The following is a 20042-nucleotide window of genomic DNA, read 5'->3' on the forward strand; positions in this document are numbered from 1 at the left end:
TTTTTCCTTAGTATCTGTGTAGTGGAATTTTGGTTCAACATGATAACCTAAGCCTTTCGCTGTATTTAAAAGTTCTGACTCTCTTCTCCTTATCTTCCTGCCAGCTCTGCAGATACTCATTGAACCCACCAAAAACAATTGTTCAAATGGGGTAGAGGGACATGTGCCTGTGCTAGAAATCAGGGAAAGTGCCATCTGCATTCATGAAAATGAAGAATCCTGTAAGGCAGAGTAGGAGGAAGCAGTTAGAGGGAAGCATCATCTTAAGGAAAATAGCCTGCCAGATAAATTGGAACAGGAATTTTCATAACCTCAAGGCATCTGAACAAGCACTCTTACTCCTGTTCCCCCATCCCTGCTGAAAAATAAGGAAGCAGAAATGCTATCTGGTCTATGAAATGATTCAGTAGTTCAGAAGAAGGCAGTCAATCTAAGTAATCAAAGCATATGAGCCTCTAAGAACAAGTTACTGCCTGGCAAAAGAGAAATTTCAGAGATGATTGCATGTCTTTCTCCTGAGATTGTTTTCAGATCAAAAACATAATTATCAAATTTTAAAAATTCAACTAAAGCAGAGATCTGAGGTTAGATCCTACAGAAAATCAATAATGGAGATGATCTTTAAAAAGCTCATATAAGTCAGAAGAAAAGATGAAAAATATACACATAGCAATGATTTTAAAGACAAGTTATAAAAGGAGAGACATAATGATAATAAATAATAGTGGAAATCACTGGACTTCTCTATTTCAATAAATGTCAGAGGAAGATGGAGTAGTATTTGTGTTTTTGTGGGGGAAGGATTATGTTACGAAAATTCTGTATCAGGCAAAGAACAATAAAAAGATTTTCAGATGTGTGAGGTTTCCAACAGGGGACCACTACAATCACTTTATATTCTAATCTGCAGAGAAAAATTAAGTGGAAGTTTACAGGTCACATTTTCTGATTTTAATGAAATATAACTAAAAATTACTAATAAAAGGACAAAAAAACTAAAAAACTTAGAAAGATCATATTTAATCCAAATAACTCTTAGATCAAAGAGGAAACAAAAATGAATTATTACATATGTAGTAAATAACGTCCATGAGAACACCATGAGTTATAATGTATGGAATATAACTAAACATATAAACTGAGAGTCTGAAGTACTTTTTATTTTAACAAAACCAAATAAAAATAAATATCTAAATATTTTAGAAACATAAAATTATAAAAAGAAAATTTAATAAGACAACACAGAAATTAATAAATTAGAACATTAAAATAGCTATACCTGAAAATGTAGTCTTTGTAAAGACCAATAAAATACACAAACCTCTGGCGAGTCTAACAAAAAAAATTGAGATTCCAAATATTCCACATGGGAAATGAGAACAGAATATAATCACATGTATGAAAGATAAATAAAGACCACTGTGTACAATAAATGTGAACAGGTGACTTAGAAGGAGGTACCAGAATATACCAATATCCATGGGTGAAATAAAAACAGTGATTAAAACATAAATAACATAACTAACTACTTCTTAAATGTCACAAAGTCAAAAATTTCTAAGTAGCAGATGGGTTCCTATCTATTTAAACTCTTCCAAAATATTAAAAACATAAGGATCTTCCCAATTTATTTAATGAAGATAGTATAACCATGATATAATGCCTGAAAATGCACACAAAATTTAAACTGGTGTCACTTATAGCCTAGATGAGAAATTCTAAATAAAACACTATCATATATGCATAACCCATGGACACAGACAATAGTGTAGTGAAGGCCTGGAGTTGGGGGTGGGTGTGGGTTAGAAGAGGTCAATGGGGATAAAAGGGGACATCTATAATATTTACAACAATAAAGATTAAAAATAAATAAATAAATAATAAATAAATAAATAACGAAATAAACACTATCCAAATTCAACACAGATATATTGGGGGAAAAAACACACCATAATTAAGCAATGTCTTTTTGCAGAAGTGCAAGGATAGTTCAACATTAGGAAATCCTTAATGTAGTTGTTACACTTATAAGGTAAAGGAGAAAAAAAATACGTTTAATATATCTTTTTTATTTTATTAATTTAAAAAATAATTTCAAGAAAATCTAAAAATAAATTCTTATAAAATTTGACATGCTGGCATTAGTCCTTTGTTTTCCCCCCAGATCTTTGCAAGGCTGCTCCATAAAATTTAAATCTTACCCCGAATATTACCTCCACTTTATCTAAACTAGAAATTCTATTTACTATGATATTACCCTATTTTGTTTTTTAAAACTCTTGTCACTTTCTGAAGTTATCTATTTCCATTTTTTTTGTGTTTGCTTATCTTCTCTCTTTCCCACCCCTTCACACCTATCCCTCCCACTTCTCTGCTACACCACACATTACAATATAAACACAGGAAACTGACCTGTCTTATTTAGCAATGAATTCTGTGCCTAACACAGGACATTTTCTGAGTAGCTCAAGTGATTTTTTTTTTTTTTTTTACTTTTTTGTTTTTTAATCCTCACCTGAGGATATTTTTTCCATTGATGTTTAGAGAGAGAGTGAAAGAGAGAGGGAAAGACAGATAAAAATATCAATGTGAGAGAAACACATCGATTGGTTGCCTCCTGCACGCCCCGGACCAGAGTCTGGGCCCGGAGGAGCCTGCAACCAAGGTACATGCCCTTGACTGGGAATCAAACCTGGGACCCTTTGGTCCGCAGGCTAACGCTCAAGTGATTTTAAATAGAAAAACGTTTTCAGTGAGCCAGAAATAAAAATTTAAAATACCAACTAATAGACAATATCATACTTAGTGGTAAAATAATAGTTATCTTCATTAAGATCAGACACTAAACAAGGCACTATTTTACATTATTCAAATATTGTACCCAATCTGAAGCCACATGGTTGGTAAGTGAAAAAGCCAGGATGAAAACTTTTACTGCCTCCTGTAGACCTTCCTGTGCAGTGACTCCTTCATTTGCAAAATGAAGATGATGAAACATGCAGAGGATAAAACTCACATTTTAAATCTCAACTCATCAGTTCCTCCTCTCGAAAAAGTGGGGATAACAATATTTAGCCTCTTGGGCTGTGAAGGCTAAATGAAGTAATATGTGTGAAAGTGCCTGGAAAGAGTTCAATAAATATTAGTCTCCTTTTATTCTTTCCCAAGGTAAGCACAAGATCAAAGAATGGGATCCAGAGGTAGAAAACCATTTTTCTTTCAGTTACATGTTTTAAAATTTTTAATTTATAATAGCCAAATAAAAAAATACAGATATAAACTTAACAAAAATTATCCAAAGCCTATATAAAAGAAGCTATAAAATACTTCTGAAAAACACAAAAGTAGACTTGAATAAATGGAAAAACATGTTCTTCTGTAGAGTGACTCAAATTTATAATGATGTCTGTTCTGCCCTGGCCAGTGTGGCTCAGTTGGTTGGAGCACCCATCATCTCATACACTGAAAGATGTGAGTTTCATTCCCTGTCAGGGCACATAACCAGGTTGTGGGTGGCGAATGCAGGAGGCAATGGATCAATGTTTCTCTTTCACATCAATGTTTCTCTCTCTCTCTCTCTCTCTCTTTTTCTCTCTCTCCTCCCTACCTCTCCCTTTCTCTCTCTCTCTGAGATCAATAATAAAAAGAAATGATGTCTGTTTTTCATAATTTAATTTGTATATTTAGACAATCCTAACTACACACTGTTAGGCTTTCCACCCCCTGGAGCCAGATGAGGTTTTATAAGGTTCATTAGAAAGAATAAGTTAGCAAAAAGAGCTGTTAAAATGGTGAAAAAGAAGTGCAATGAAGTATGGCTACTAGTCATTATATATATTATATAGATGCTATAATTAAAATAGTATGATATTGGTGCATGGATATATAGAGATGAATGAATTAGAATAGAAAATCAAGAAAAAGACTGAATTGTGTATGAAAAAATTTTTTAAAATATATTTTATTGGTTTTTTACAGAGAGGAAGGGAGAGAGATAGAGAGTTAGAAACATCGATGAGAGAGAAACATCGATCAGCTGCCTCCTGCACACTCCCTACTGGGGATGTGCCTGCAACCAAGGTACATGCCCTTGACCAGAATCAAACCTGGGACCCTTGAGTCTGCAGGCTGACGCTCTATCCACTGAGCCAAACCGGTTAGGGCTATGTATTATGAAATTTTTGGTATCTGATAAAGGCAGCTTTCAAATCAATGAGGAAAAGTTAATAAATGGTGTTGAGATGACTGGATAGTCATATAGAAAAAGATACATTTGATCCATTTCTCAACCATACACCTTGATAAATTCTAAATGGAACAGAGATTTAAATGTGAAAAATAAAACCATACAAGCACTTGAAGGCAGTATGGGTGAATTCCTTTAAAACCTGGGAAATGGAAAAACTGTCTTAACTATGACAAAATCTATAAATGAAAAAGGAAAAGATGATAGAAATAAAAATTTTACATGGCAAATAACATTCATAAACAAAAGAAAAATAACTAAGAAAACAATATTTACAATTAATATCTCAGACAAAGGGTTTCTACCCCTAATGTATTAATAGTTTCCAAATCAGTGAAGAAAAATAAACATGTAAAAAGATGAGCTATAGATATAAACAGTCAAATAAAAGAAGTGAAAATAGTTCTTAACCATTTGAAAAGATGCTCAAATAACTAGTAACAATAACAGCAACAAATATTAAAATTATAGAGATACTGTTTATGTCCTATTAGATTAGTAAAAATTTCCAAATTTGTGGAAAAACAAATCATCTCACAATATACGTGGTAAGGATACAATATAGCACAATTCTTATGGAAGGAAATTTGGCAAAATCTAGTAAAATTGTATATGTACTTATCTTTTGTCCAAGCAATATCACTTTTAGGAATTTATCCCAAAGGTATGCTGGCAAAAATACAAAGAGATGTATGAATAAGGCTACCCATTGTATTGTATTTGTAGAAGGATAGACTGGAAACAACCCAAACCCCCTATATAATAGTAGACTGGCTATATAAACTGTAGCATTTCTACACTATGGAGCAATAGCTACTGTAAAAAATGAATGAGGAATATCTCCATATATTACAGATGGGAGGGAATTGTGGATTATATTGTAAAGTGAAAAAAAAGCAAGGATATGAATACACATACACATACATATTTGTTTATTTAAAAAATAAAAGAATAAGAATTAGAGAAGTATTCAATGACATTGAAAACAGGAACTCAATACAAAAAAATCAATGAAACTAAAAGGTGATTTTTTGAAAATATTGATAAAATCAATAAGCCTCAAAGCAGGCTAAGTAAAAAAGAGAGAGAATACAAATTACTAATATTAGAAATGAAACCTGGAACATCACTGTTGATTCTATGAACATTAAAAGGATAATAAAGGAATACTATAAAAATTATATGCCTATAAAATTGGGAACTTAGATAAAATGGATAAATTCTGTAAAAGACACAGTTAGCCAAAATCACACAAGAGCAAACAGACAATCTGAACAGACTCACATCTCCTAAAGAACTGTTCAAAACAGAAAGCACCAGGCACAGATGGGTTCATTGGTGAATTCTATCAAACATTTAAGGCAGAAATGATGCACATGCTATACAATTTAAGGAAGAAATTATGCACATTCTAAACAATTTAAGGAAGAAATTATGTGCATTCTATACAATTTAAGGAAGAAACTATGCGCATTCTATACAATCTTCTTCAGAGGATAGAAACAGAGGAAATGCTTGTTTTCTCATTCTAAAAGGCCAGAATTGTTCTAATACCAAAATGAGACAAAGACATTACAAGAAAACTACAGACCAATATATCTCTAAGGAATATAGATGTAAAATGCGCCCCCAAATATTAGCAAATCAAATTAAACAATGTATCTAATATAATAAAAGAGAAACATGCAAATTGACCGCACCTCTGCTACACCCCAAGGCACGCCCACCAGCCAATCAGAGCGACTATATGCAAATTAACAAAACCAAGATGGCGGCTGGCAGCCATGGAGCTGCAGCAAGCAGGAGGCTTGGTTGCCCTGGCGATGGAGGAAGCCAAGCTTCCCAACTGCCCTGGCCCACTGTGGCCTCCGCTCAAGGCAAGGAAGTTTCAATTATAAAAGATAAATAAATCCCAGATACCTGCTTCCAGCAAGCCTCCACTGGGAGCTTGGGTGGCTGGGGGGCATGGCTAGCCTGCAAACAGCCATCAGCCCCTCACCCAGGATGGCGACACCCTCATTGGCTGAGGGTCCCCAATGGGGGGCTGTGGCCAGCCTGTAAACAGCCATCAGCCCCTCACCCAGGCTGACCACATCCTCATGGGGTGAGGGTCACTGCTGGGGGCTTGGCCAGCCTGCAAACAGCCCTCAGCCCCTCACCCAGGCTGGCCAGGCACCACAGGGAGGACCCCTACCCTGAAGGGCTGTTGCCAGCCTGCAAACAGCCATCAGCTCCTCACCCAGACTGGTCAGGCACTCCAGAGGGGACCCCCACCCTGAAGGGGCTGTGGCCAACCTGCAAACAGCCATCAGCCACACCCTAATGGGGTGAGGGTCCCCGCTGGGGGCTTGGCCAGCCTGCAAACAGCCATCAGTCCCTCACCCAGGCTGGCCAGGCACCCCAGCAGGACCCCCACCCTGAAGGGGGTGTGGCCAGTCTGCAAACAGCCCTCAGCCCCTCACCCAGGCTGGCCAGGCACTCCAGTGGGGACCCCCACCATGAAGGGGGTGTGACCAGTCTGAAAACAGCCCTCAGCCCCTCACCCAGGCTGGCCAGGCACCCCAGCAGGACCCACACCCTGATCCAGGACACCCTTCAGGGCAAACTTGCCGGCCCCCACCCATGCACCAGGCCTCTATCCTATATAATAAAAGGTAATATGCAAATTGACCCTAACAGCAGAATGACTGGGAATAACTGGTCACTATGACACACACTGACCACCAGGGGGCAGATGCTCAAAGCAGGAGCTGCCCCCTGGTAGTCAGTGTGCTTCCACAGGGGGAGCTCTGCTCAGCCACAAGCCAGGCTGACAGCTGCCACTACAGCGGTGGTGGTAGGAGCCTCTCCTGCTTCCTCAACAGCGCTAATGATGTCTGACTGCAGCTTAGGTCTGCTCCCTGCTGGCAAGTGGACATCCCCCAAGGGCTCCCGGGCTGCAAGACTGATGTCTGACTGCCAGCTTAGGCCCGATCCCCCAGGGAGTGGGCCTAAGCCAGCAGGTGATCATCCCCCAAGGGGTCCCAGACTGCGAGAGGGCACAGGCCAGGCTGAGGGACCTTCCCGAGTGCACAGATTTTTGGGCACCAGGCCTCTAGTAAATATAACAATATTAGAGGCCTGATGCAGGAAATTCATGCAAGGGGCTTGGCCCTTGCAGCCCCACTTCATCTGGAAGGTCTTCAGGAAGGTCGTTTGGCTGCCAGTCTAATTAGCATACTAAGCTTTTATTATTATAGATATCATGATCAAGTGGGATTTATCCCAGGTATGCAATTCTGGTCCAACATTCTAAAATCAGTTAATGTGAACCATCACATCAATAGTCTAAAGAAGAAAAATCACATGATCATGTAAATAGATGCAGGAAAAAAGAATTTAACAAAATCCAACAGTCATTTATGACTAAAAACTCCCAGTAAACTAAGAGCAAAGAGGACTTCCTTACCTTAAAAAAAATATTTACACACACAAAAACTACTGCTAACATCAGACTTTATGGTGTGAAACTAAAAGTTTTCCCACTAAAATCAGGTACCAGGGAAGGATGTCTCCTCTTACCATTACTTTTAATGTTGTACTGGAATTCTTAGCTAATGTAATGAGACAAGAAAAAAAAGGTATACTGATTGGGAAGAAAGAAATAAAGCTGTCTTTGTTGCCCAGCTAGTGACTCAGTGGTTGAACATCCACCCATGAACCAAAAGGTCACCAGTTTGATTCTTGGTCAGGGCACATGCCCAGGTTGCAGGCTCAATCCCCAGTGGGGGGCATACAGGAGGCAGCCAATTGATGATGTTTCTATTTCTTTATTCCTCTCCCTTCCTCTCTCTCTAAAAAAAAGTACATAAATAAAAAGAAAAAGAGAACTTAAAAAATACAACTAAGAGACAAAACGGACATCAAGAACCACAGGAAGGCTGGCTGAGTGGAAATTCTACAACTGGAAGGAAAGAGGAAAGCACACTGAGACTCAGAGGAGGTGCAGAAGTAAAGTGCAGAGGTACAGAGGTGCACACCAAAAGGGCCAGCAGCTGAGGACGCCCCACATGTGGAAAGGGCTGTCAACTGAGGACACGGTTGTCTTTTTCAATCGGGAGGGAGTCTCAAGATCCCGACTGCTCTGAACTCCAGTTCCGGGCGAGTCTCTGGGGACCCAGACTCATATGGGGAGAAACTGAACTGTCTGCCATTGGTTGAAACTCGAGGGCAGCTTTCTCTCAGAGGTGCTTGCAGCGATTACCGGGACACTGAGAAGCGGGGCCTCTTAGGATAAGACTGAGGAGCAGCCATAGCTGCTTACTCCGCCCTGTAGATTCCCTGACACCCTGCCCCACCCAAGCTGTGCGCAGAGGCTTTTGCACATGAAAGGCCTGGCCCTTTGCAATCTGAAAATTACCTATCAAACTGCAGCTGGGTGAGAGAGACCCAGAACATCCAAAAGAAGGCCCAAGGCCCCACAGCAGCTTGCATTGCTTCACAGCTGGGCTCCTGCTGGGTAGCCTCAGGCAGAGGCTAAATTAACACCTCCTTAGAGATCCAAGAGCCAGTGTACCCAGTGGTCAGAGTGGGACCATCAAGATTACAACTCTTCAGATCCATAAGAGACACACTCAGGGGGCAGACTCAGTGAGCACCAAAGCCCCACTGAAGCAAGTCTTGCCCCAGAAGGGTGACTCCAGCACAGAAGTTCTCCCACTGCAGACACAGCTGATTCTCATAGCTAACTGGCCTGGAGGTCAATTTCTCCCAGTGATACCTACAACAATCAAGGCTTAACTACAACAAAACTGTGTACAAAGCCCACAAAGGGGTGCACCAAGAGTGTCCACCTCAGGTAATTGGGGAGGCTGAGCCACTGGGCCCAATAGGACACCTAGCACACAAAGCCACTCTAGCAACACAGGGAAGCATAAAAAATGCAGAGACAAAGAAACAGGTCACAAATGACAGAAATGGAGGAAAGCAAACTACAGGATATAGAGTTCAAAACCACACTTATAAGGTTTTTCAAGAATTTTCTAGAAACCGCCCATAAATTTAGTGAGACCTTCGAGGTTATGAAAAAGGACCAACTAGAAATTAAGCATACACTGACTGAAATAAAGAATATTATACAGAGTTCCAACAGCAGACTAGAGGATCGCGAGAATCAAGTCAAAGATTTGAAGTACGAAGAAGCAAAAAACACCCAACCGGAAAAACAAAAAGAAAAAAGAATCCAAAAATATGAAGATAGTGTAAGGAGCCTCTGGGACAACTTCAAGCGTACCAACATCCGAACTATGGGGGTGCCAGAAGAGGAGAGAGAGCAAGATATTGAAAACCTATTTGAAGAAATAATGACAGAAAACTTTCCCTACCTGGTGAAAGAAATAGACTTACAAGTCCAGGAAGTGCAGAGAATCCAAAACAAAAGGAATCCAAAGAGGACCACACCAAGACACATCATAATTAAAATGCAAAAAGCAAAAGACAAAGAGAGAATCTTAAAAGCAGCAAGAGAAAAACAGTCAGTTACCTACAAGGGAGTACCCATACGACTGTCAGCTGATTTCTCAACAGAAACTATGCAGGCCAGAAGGGAGTGGCAAGAAATATTCAAAGTGATGAATAGCAAGAACCTACAACCAAGATTACTTTACCCAGCAAAGCTATCATTCAGAATTGAAGGTCAGATAAAGAGCTTCACAGATAAGAAAAAGCTAAAGGAGTTCATCACCACCAAACCAGTATTATATGAAATGCTGAAAGGTATCCTTTAAGAAGAGGAAGAAGAAGAAAAAGATAAAGATACAAATTATGAATAACAAATACACATCTATCAACAAGTGAATCTAAAAATCAAGTGAATAAATAATCTGATAAACAGAATAAACTGGTGAATATAATAGAATCAGGGGCATAGAAAGGGAGTGGACTGACTATTTTTTTGGGGGGGGAAAGGGGTGTGGGGAGTGCAGGAAGAGACTGGACAAAAATCGTACACCTATGGATGAGGACAGTGGGGGGGGGGAGGTAAGGGCAGAGGGTGCGGTGGGAATTGGGTGAAGGGGAGCTATGGAGGGAAAAAAGGGGAACAATTGTAATAATCTGAACAATAAAGATTTAATTAAAAATAAGAAAGAAAAGAAAACAAAAAAAACATTGTTTTTGTTCACAGATGACATGATCATCTATGTCAAAAATCCCAAAAGAATTGATGAAGAAACTCCTGTAACTAATAAACAATTATAGCTAGGTTTCAGGATAATATAGAAAAGTAAATCAAATCACTCTCCTATATACCAGCAATGAAAAAGGGGATTTGAAGTTAAAAATAATACAGTTTACATTAGTATCCCCCAAAATGAAGTACTTCAGTGTAAATTTGTCAAAATATGTACAAGATCTATATGAGGAAAACTATAAAACTTTCGTGAGTGAAATTAAAGAACTAAATAAATATATTCCATACTCATGGATAGGAAGACTCAATACTGCTAAATTGTCAGTTGTTCCCCTTCCTTCCCCCACAGATCTACAGATTCAATGCTATTCCAATTTAATTCTCAGCAAATTATTTGTGGACATAAAAAAACTGATTATAAATTTTATGTGGAGAGAGAAAGATTCAAAATAGCCAATGAAATATTAAAGAACAAAATTGGAGGACTGACACTTCCCAACTTCAAAACTTACTATAATGCTACAGTAATCAAGGTATTATGGTACTGGCAAAATAACAGATTAATAGATCAATGGAAAGAACAGGGAACAAAAAAATAGATCCACATAAATTTAGTCAATTGATCTCTGACAAACAAGCATAGGCAATACAATGGAACAAAGATAGACTTTTAAACAAATGTTGCTGGAACAACTAGATATCCACCTGCAAAAAAACAACCTAGACACAGACCCTACCTTCTTTAAAAATTTCATTCAAAATGGATCCCAAACCTAAATGTAAAGGCAAAGTCATAAAATCACTAGAACACTAGAAGGTAACATTGGAAATCTAGAGGACTTTGGATAGAGTGATAACTTTTTAGATAAAATATCAAAGGTACAATCCATGAACGAAAAAATTGATAAGCTGGACATCATTAAAGTTAAATTTTATGCTCTGTGAATATGATATTAAGAGAGTAAGAAGATAAGCCACAGAATGGAAGAAAATATTTGCAAAAGACACATCTGACAAAGGTCTGTTGTTTAAAAACATTAAAAAACTCTTAAAACTAAACATTAAAAACATAAACAACCCAATTAACAAATGGGCAAAAACCTTAACAGACAACTCATCAAAGAAGATATACAGATAGCAAATAAGCATATGAAAAGAGGCTCTACATCATATGTCATTAGGGAAATGCAAATTAAAACAATAATAAGATACCACTACACACCTATTAGAATGGCTAAAACCTGAAAAACTAAAAACATCAAATGTTGACAAGGAACTGGAGCAACAGGAACTTTCATTCATTGCTGCTAGAAGACAGTTTGGTGGTCTCTTACAAAACTAAACATACTCTTACCATACAATCCAGTAAATGGGTTCCTTGGTATTTAACCAAAGGAGCTGACAAATTATGTCCACACAAAAACCTGCACATGGATGTTTATAGCAGCTTTATGCATTATTGCTAAAACTTGGAAGTAACCAAAATGTTCTTCAGGAGGTGAATGTATAAATAAACCGTGAAACATCCAGACAATGGCATATTATCTATCCTATCTAATAATAGACAAACATGGTAATTAACCGTACCTCCGACATGCTTCCCATTGGCTAATCATGGCGATATGCAAATTAACTGCCAACCAAGATGGCTGCTGGCAGCCAGGCAGCTGAAGCAAACAGGAGGCTTGCTTGCTCCAGTGAAGGAGGAAGCCAAGGTTCACCGCCTGCTGCTGCTAGGCTCTGAGCTTGCACTCTAAGCAACTATGTTGCAATTATAGAAGCTAAACAAACCCCATACTTTCAGCCAGCTGGCCGAGCTGGAGTTGCAACAGTGTTTCAATTATAGAACCCAAACAAACCGAGATACCTGCTTTCAGCAGCAGAGGTCTCAGAGCTGGAGCCAAGCCTCAGAGCTAAAGCCAGCTCTCAGCTCCAGTGACAGCCATAGAAGGTAAATAAATCCCAGAATAAAAAAAAAAAGAAAAAAAGGAGAGGTTGGGAGCTTCAGTCACCCGCCAGCCTGAAAATGGCCCTCAGCCCCTCACCCAGACTTGCCAGGCACCCCAGTGGGGACCCCCACCCTGAAGGGGGTGTGACCAGCTGCAAACAGCCATCATCCCCTCATCCAGGCTGGCCAGCCACCCCAGTGGGGACCCCCACCCTGAAGGGGGTGTGACCAGCTGCAAACAGCCATCATCCCCTCATCCAGGGTGGCCAGGCACCCAAGCTGGACCCCCACCCTGATCCAGGACACCCTTCAGGGCAAACCAGCCGGCCCCCACCCGTGCACCAGGCCTCTGTCCTATATAGTAAAAGGGTAATATGCCTCCCAGCACCGGGATCAGTGGAGCAGCGAGGCCTCCTGGCACCGGGATCAGTGGACTAGCGAGGCCTCCCAGCACCGGAATCAGATGAGCAGCGAGGCCTCCTGGCCCCTCGAGCAGCGTGACTGGGGCAGTGCCCCAACCCCCTGATTGGCCCTGCTCTGTGCCTGATAGGGGGGAGCTCCCCAACCTCCTGATTGGCCCTGCTCTGTGTGTGACAGGTTGCGGCGCCCAAACCCCCCCATGGGCCCTGCCCTGTGTGTGATGGGGTGGAGCCGCAACCTCCCCATCGGCCCTGCCCTGAGTGTGACAGGGGGAGTGACCCAACCCCCTGATCGGCCCTGCTCTGTGTGTGACAGGGGGCGGTGCCCCAATTCCCCTATCGGCCCTACTGTGTGTGTGACAGGGGGGAGCTCCCCAACCCCCTGATGGGCCCTGCTCTGTGTGTGACAGGGCACGGAGCCCCAACCCCCCTGATGGACCCTGCTCTGTGGGTGACAGGGGGTGGCACCGCAAACTCCTGATCCGCCCTGCTCTGTGCATTACAGGGGGCGGCGCCCCAACTCCCCAATCAGCTCTGCTCTGAGCCCAACCAGGGGCTGCACCTAGGGATTGGGCCTGCCCTCTGCCACCCAGGAGTGGGCCTAAGCCAGCAGGTCGTTATCTCCCGAGGGGTCCCAGACTGTGAGAGGGCACAAGTGGTGCTGAGGGACACCCCTCCCCCAGCCAGTGCACAAATTTTTGTGCACCGGGCCTCTAGTATATATATAAAAGCACAGCGACCAGAACGACTGGCGGCTGTGATGCACACTGCAGCAGCCAACCAGCCTGGCCCAGGCTCCAATCGGCAGCCCCCCCCCCCCGGCCGATCCAGCCCCTGATTGCTCCCCCACCTTGATCAGGGGTAGGGTCCGCTGGACATCCACCCATGGCCCCTTCCCCCACTGCCCCAGCCTGATGGGCCCCTATCGGGGTGGGCCAGATGGACCCCACCCGTGCACGAATTTGTGCACCGGACCTCTAGTTCAGTAATAAAAAGAAATGAACTAGAAAGCCAAGGAAAGAATTGAAGGTAACTTAAATGCATACTACTCAGAGAACAAAGGCAATCTAGAAAGGCTACATACTGTATGATTCCAACTATATGATGTTCTGGAAAAGGCAAAACCATGAAGACAGGAAACTATGGTCTTTTACTGTCTCCATAGGGATAAATAGGTGGAGCAGAGCGTATTTTTAGGGCAGTGAAAATACACTGTATGATACGATGATGATAGATACATGTCATTATACATTTGTCCAGACCCATAGAATGTTGACACAAGAGTAAAACATAATGTAAACTATGGACTTTGTATAGTAATGCTGTATCAATGTAGCTTCACCAATTGTAACTAATGTACCATCCTGTTGGGGGATGTTGATATTGGGGGATGCTGTGCATGGGTGGGGCATGGGGTATACTGGAAATCTCTGTACTGTATCCTCAATTTGCTATAAATTTTTAACTGCTCTAAAAAAGTCAATAAAAAATAAATAAAAGATTAAACTATAAAATAAAAATAAGTTACTTGCATTGAGGGAATAGTGAGTGGAAAGAAAGGATAAAAGCTAGACTTCTCTGAATATACTTCTTTTTATAGATTTGGCATTGAAACCAGGTAAATATATCACATAATTATAAAATAATATTACAGTTTTAAAAGCAATCCCTTAAAAAAGAAGTAGAGTTAAATAAATAAACCTGTGTATCCTGTGGGTGATAAAATTACAGAGAAGAAGTATTCCAAATGACTTTAAATTTGTAATTTAACTGAACATCCCTAGTGGGATCCACTCTGAGGACAAAAGAAGGCTACAAAGAAATCTTTAAAAGTTTTCAGCAATTACATTATTGGCTACAGTGTTGTAATTTTGATTTTAAGCCAGTAGTGTGTACTTTGGGGGATGAATTGAGTGCATATTTATATTGATATAATTGAGAACTAAGATTTTTCAGTGCGGTTGAAGGGAGATCAATGAGGTTAAGTTTAAAAATAAAGTCACAGATCTAAATTGAATAGAAAGTGTACTATATATACACTCATGATGAATTTCATCTTAAATTTTTTTTCCAGTTCTGCCCACTGAAAAGACATAGCTGGTTTAGCTCAGTGGATAGAGTGCCAGCCTGCGGACCAAAGGGTCCCGGGTTTGATCCCAGTCAAGGGCACGTACCTTGGTTGCAGGCTCCTTGGGCCCTGGCCCTGGTCGGAGGCAACCAATCGATGTGTTTCTCTCACATTGATGTTTGTCTCTGTCTTTCCCTCTCTCTTCCAATCTTCCAAAAATCAGTGGAAAATAGCCTCAAGTGAGGTTTAACAACAAAATCCAACCTAATAAAAGAGAAATATTCAAATTGACAGTACCTCCGTTACACCATCAAGCTGCACCCCCAGCCAATCAGGGGCAAATATGCAAATTAACCCAACTAAGATGGCGGTGGCCAGAGAACTGGAGCAAGCAGGAGGCTTAGGTTGCCCCCGGCGATGGAGGAAGCCAAGCTTCCCACCTGCCCTGACGGCCCTGAGCTCTGCTCAAGGCTACAAAGTTTCAATTATAGAAGAGAAATTAATCCCAGATACCTGCTTCCAGCTGTGGGAACCTGGGTTGCCATGGGAAACCCGACCTGGGCTCTGCTTAAGGCTGCAAAGTTTCAATTATAGAAGTTAAATAAATCCCAGATACCTGCTTCCAGCCCACAGGCATGGCCAGCCTGAAAATGGCCATCAGCCCCTCACCCAGGCTGGCCAGGCACCCCAGCAGGACACCCCACCCAGAAGGGATGTGGACAGCCTAAAAACAGCCCTCAGCCCCTCAACCAAGCTGGCCTAACCCCCATGGGCTGAGGGTCTCTGTTGGGGGGGCTTGGCCAGCTTCCAAACAGCCATCAGCCCCTCACCCAGGCTGGCCAGGCACCCCAGTAGGGACCTCCACCCTAAAGGGGGTGTGATCAGCCTGAAAACACCCATCAGCCCCTCACCCAGGCTGGCCAGGCACCCAAGTGGGACCCATACCCTGATCTGGGACACCCTTCAGGACAAACCAGCCGGCCCCCACCCATGCACCAGGCCTCTATCCTATATAATAAAAGGGTAATATGCAAATTGACCCTAACAGCAGAACCACTGAGTGGTCACTATGACACACACTGACCACCAGGGGGCAGACGCTCAATGCAGGAGCTGCCCCCTGGTGGTCAGTGCGCTCCCACAGGGGGAGCTCTGCTCAGCCACAAGCCATGCTGACTGCTGCCAGCACAGCGGTGGTGGTGGGAGACTCTCCCACCTCCTCAGCAGCACTAAGGATGTCTGACTGCAGCTTAGGCCTGTTCCCCGCTGGCAAGTGGACATCCCCTGAGGGCTGCCGGGCTGCCAGAGGGATGTCTGACTGCCAGCTTAGGCCCAATCCCCTGGGTAGCGGACCTAAGCCAGCAGGTGGACATCCCCCGAGGGGTCCCAGACTGCGAGAGGGCACAGGCTGGGCTGAGGGACCCCCCTGAGTGCACAAATTTTTGTGCACTGGGCCACTAGTATAATAATAATAATGATTAACCTAACAGCCATAAGCCCTCCCCACAGTCTCATTGCCCAGATTCTGGTTCTAAAAATAATTTCTTACTCAAAAGAACCAGGGCTCTTTGGAGAAATGGCCAATTCCAGGTTCAGAAAATGTGTAATATAAATCTAAAATAGCTTTTTTTGCTAGGAAAGAAGCTTCAAAGACTACCAATTACATGTAAAAATGAGGGAGTCTACCTGAACAATTCCCTCCAGTGGAGTATGTAGGATGTATGTAGCATCTATAAGCATAATGGCAATGCATTGGAACACAGCAAATATGCTTAAATCTTGTAACTAAAGGGAAAGAATTAAGCATTTGTCATTCCTTCCTTATATAATGTACCTCAGGGTAAGCAAATAGTCCATTAAGGGAAGTTTCTGTTTATAGAAGTACTAGAGGCCCGGTGCACAAAAATTTGTGCAGTCGGGGGTTCCCTCAGCCTGGTCTGTGCCCTCTCTCAGTCTGGGACCCCTTGGGGGATGACCACCTGCTGGTTTAGGGCCGCTCCCTGGGGAATTGGGCCTAAGCTGGCAGTCAGACATCACTCTGGCAGCCCGGGAGCCCTCAGGGGATGTCCACTTGCCAGCGGGGAGCAGACCTAAGCTGCAGTCGGACATCCTTAGTGCTGTTGAGGAAGCAGGAGAGGCTCCTACCACCACCGCTGTAGTGGCAGCTGTCAGCCTGGCTTGTGGCTAAGCAGAGCTCCCCCTGTAGAAGCACACTGACCACCAGGGGGCAGCTCCTGCATTGATCGTCTGCCCCCTGGTGGTCAGTGTGTGTCATAGTGACCAGTCATTCCCAGTCATTCTGCTGTTAGGGTCAATTTGCATATTACCTTTTATTATATAGGATAGAGGCCTGGTGCATGGGTGGGGGCTGGCAGGTTTGCCTTGAAGGGTGTCCCGGATCAGGGTGTGGGTCCTGCTGGAGTGCCTGGCGAGCCTGGGTGAGGGGCTGATGGCTGTTAGCAGCTGGTCACACCCCCTTTAGGGTGGAGGTCCCCACTGGGGTGCCTGGCCAGTCTGGGTGAGGTGCTGAGGGCCATTTTCAGGCTGGCCAGTACCCCCAGTGACGGAAGCTCCCAGCCTCTCCTTTTTTTCCCTGGGATTTATTTACCTTCTATAATTGAAACTTTGTTGCCTTCAGTGGAGCTCAGAGCCAGCTCCTGCTCTCTCCAGCTCTGTGGCCACGGCTGGCTGAAAGCAGGTATCTGGGGTTTATTTATCTTCTATAATTGAAACTTTGTTGCCTTCAGTGGAGCTCAGAGCCTGCCGGGAAGCTTGGCTTCCTACACCACTGGAGCAACCAAGCCTCCTGCTCACTTCAGCTCCGTGGCTGCTGGCTGCCATCTTGATTGGGTTAATTTGCATATAGTTGCTCTGATTGGCTGGTGGGCATGTCTTAAGGCATAGCGAAGGTACGGTCAATTTGCATGTTTGTCTTTTATTAGATTAGATACTAGCTAATAAGCAAACAAGGCATGATGGGATCAGAATATTGTTAGTGTGTAATACCTGATTAGTTTATGAACCTAATAAGAAATGGTTATCAGTGGCTGATAACATGGTTATTGGTGATTGATAACATGGAGAGAAAATTATGTAGTATCTATTCCCTAATAGAGTACCCAGTACTACATATGAAGTAGTATTGCTAAAAAAACTAACACACAACAATACCTAACCTAAATCTGACCAAGTTTGCATATCTAGTCACTGACTTACAGGAAATTGAAAGAGAAACATGTTAAATGACAGCACAGGAATGCATTTGCTAAAATCTAGACATGGGAAACTTCTATAGAATAAATGACTTGCAAAAAAAACTATGCAAAAAAATCTTGAGAAACTGATTATAATGTGTGAATTATTTAGGTATTTATTCAAGCAAACTTGAAACAATTTAAAAGACAATTAGGAAATGTAAACATTGATTGGAAATTTGATGATATTAAGGAATTATTATGATGATTTTAGGATGTGATAATTCTAGTGAAGGCATTTTAAAAGACATTCTTCTCTTTTAAAGGTTCATATTAAAATATTTGTTTTAGATATAAAAAACAATGATGGGGTTAAGTGTTCCTATTTCTAGGTCAGTGTCATTTTCTCAGTTCTAAAAAATATTTTAAACAATATTTTCCTCAGTGAATGTTAAATGACCTATTATTACCATTAATCGGTAGCTTTTTATGTGTGTGTGTAAATCTAATTGTATCATAAAAAACCTTGGATTCCAAGGAAAATTTTGTTTACAATTCCTCTTGTAGCACTCATTTTAGTCAGAGAATCTCTGCATAATTACAGATCTTATAAGCCTGAAAAAATTTATGACAAACACGTGTAGAATCTTCATTATGTTTAGAAAACTCAGAATTTTTCTTGTAATAATAACTCAAAGGGATTTGGAAATCATTTTCATTTTCCCTGATTGGACTTACCTGTCTCCCATTTGCATGTAAACTTCCTTTCCTGCATATTTTCATTGGCCCAATAAGCCCAGTGAATATATCTTTGGTGGGATCTACAGCAGAATAATACATCTTAGCTAGACAGACGGGGTCTTTGTAAGTGGGTCCCACTTCTTCAGGGACAGTCCATTCATAGGTGAAAGTTTCTTTGGATGCCACATGCGAGGCTGAAGGAGGAGGCACACCTGTGAGAAAGGTCACATGGGGAGGTTAAGTGTACTTTCTAATGTGGTGATTTGAGCCACAAAGTAGACTGGGTTTAGCCTAGGACCGTGGTCGGCAAACTGCGGCTCGCGAGCCACATGCGGCTCTTTGGCCCTTTGAGTGTGGCTCTTCCTAAGCCTTAGGAGTACCCTAATTAAGTTAATAACAATGTACCTACCTATATAGTTTAAGTTTAAAAAATTTGGCTCTCAAAAGAAATTTCAATCGTTGTACTGTTGATATTTGGCTCTGTTGACTAATGAGTTTGCCGACCACTGGGACTCTAGGATAATCTGCTTCTGAGCTCCTTATGAAGTTGAATGTAATCCTACTTGAATGAAATCCTACTTGTGCTCCTGTTTCAGGTCCCCAATGAGGTGATTTCCTCCAGGAAGCTTCCTCTAAACCTCTGTCTGAGATGGGTGCCTGCTACCATCAGAATGTTTATAACCCCCTACTCCCACCCTCACCCCCAATTCACATTCTGGAACCCTAATGTCCAATGTGATGGTGAGGCCTTTGGGAGGTGATTAGGTCATGAGAGTGGGGCCCTCCTGAAGGGGATTAATGCCATTATAAAAGAAGCTCCACAGAGCTCCTTAGCCCTTTCACTAGGTGAGGACACAGTAAGAAGTCTGAGGCCCAGAAGAGGGCTCTCACCTAACTATGCTCTGATCTTGGACTTCCAACCTCCAGAATTGTGAAAAATAAATTTCTCTTCTTTATAAGCACCCATTCTGTGGTATTTAGTTATAGCAGCTTGAACAGACTAAGTGCCCCTCTTTGTGCCCTCACAGCTCCTTAAGAAAGTCTCTGGCACCTTTCATGTTACATTGTGTATATTCCTCCTCCCCCACCCATTCAGAACCTTCTTGAAGGCAAGCATTAATTCTATATTTCTATCAGCTAGAACAACACTTGGAAATAGGGGGCAATCAATGACTTTTCTATTGAACAAAACTGAACTAAAAACAATTTTATAACTGAAAGAGAGTTTATTGGTGACTCTGTTCAAACCTCCCAATT

At 42.0% G+C, this 20042-nt stretch overlaps 1 protein-coding gene across 4 annotated transcripts in view; it reads right to left on the bottom strand.

The window, feature by feature from the left end:
* Window positions 1–20042, bottom strand: part of CP (ceruloplasmin) — a 104119-nt gene that overhangs the window by 48938 nt on the left and 35139 nt on the right. For all 4 annotated transcript variants that reach the window (XM_070405942.1, XM_070405945.1, XM_070405944.1 and 1 more), the window contains exon 9: window positions 18783–18997. In XM_070405942.1, the coding sequence (XP_070262043.1) occupies window positions 18783–18997 (215 nt within the window). The remainder of the gene's footprint in view (window positions 1–18782; window positions 18998–20042) is intronic.

This window comes from Myotis yumanensis, unplaced genomic scaffold (genome assembly GCF_028538775.1).
Source record: "Myotis yumanensis isolate MYYU_CA2020_CCGP unplaced genomic scaffold, mMyoYum1.0.hap1 SCAF_2, whole genome shotgun sequence".
Classification (NCBI taxonomy): domain Eukaryota; kingdom Metazoa; phylum Chordata; class Mammalia; order Chiroptera; family Vespertilionidae; genus Myotis; species Myotis yumanensis.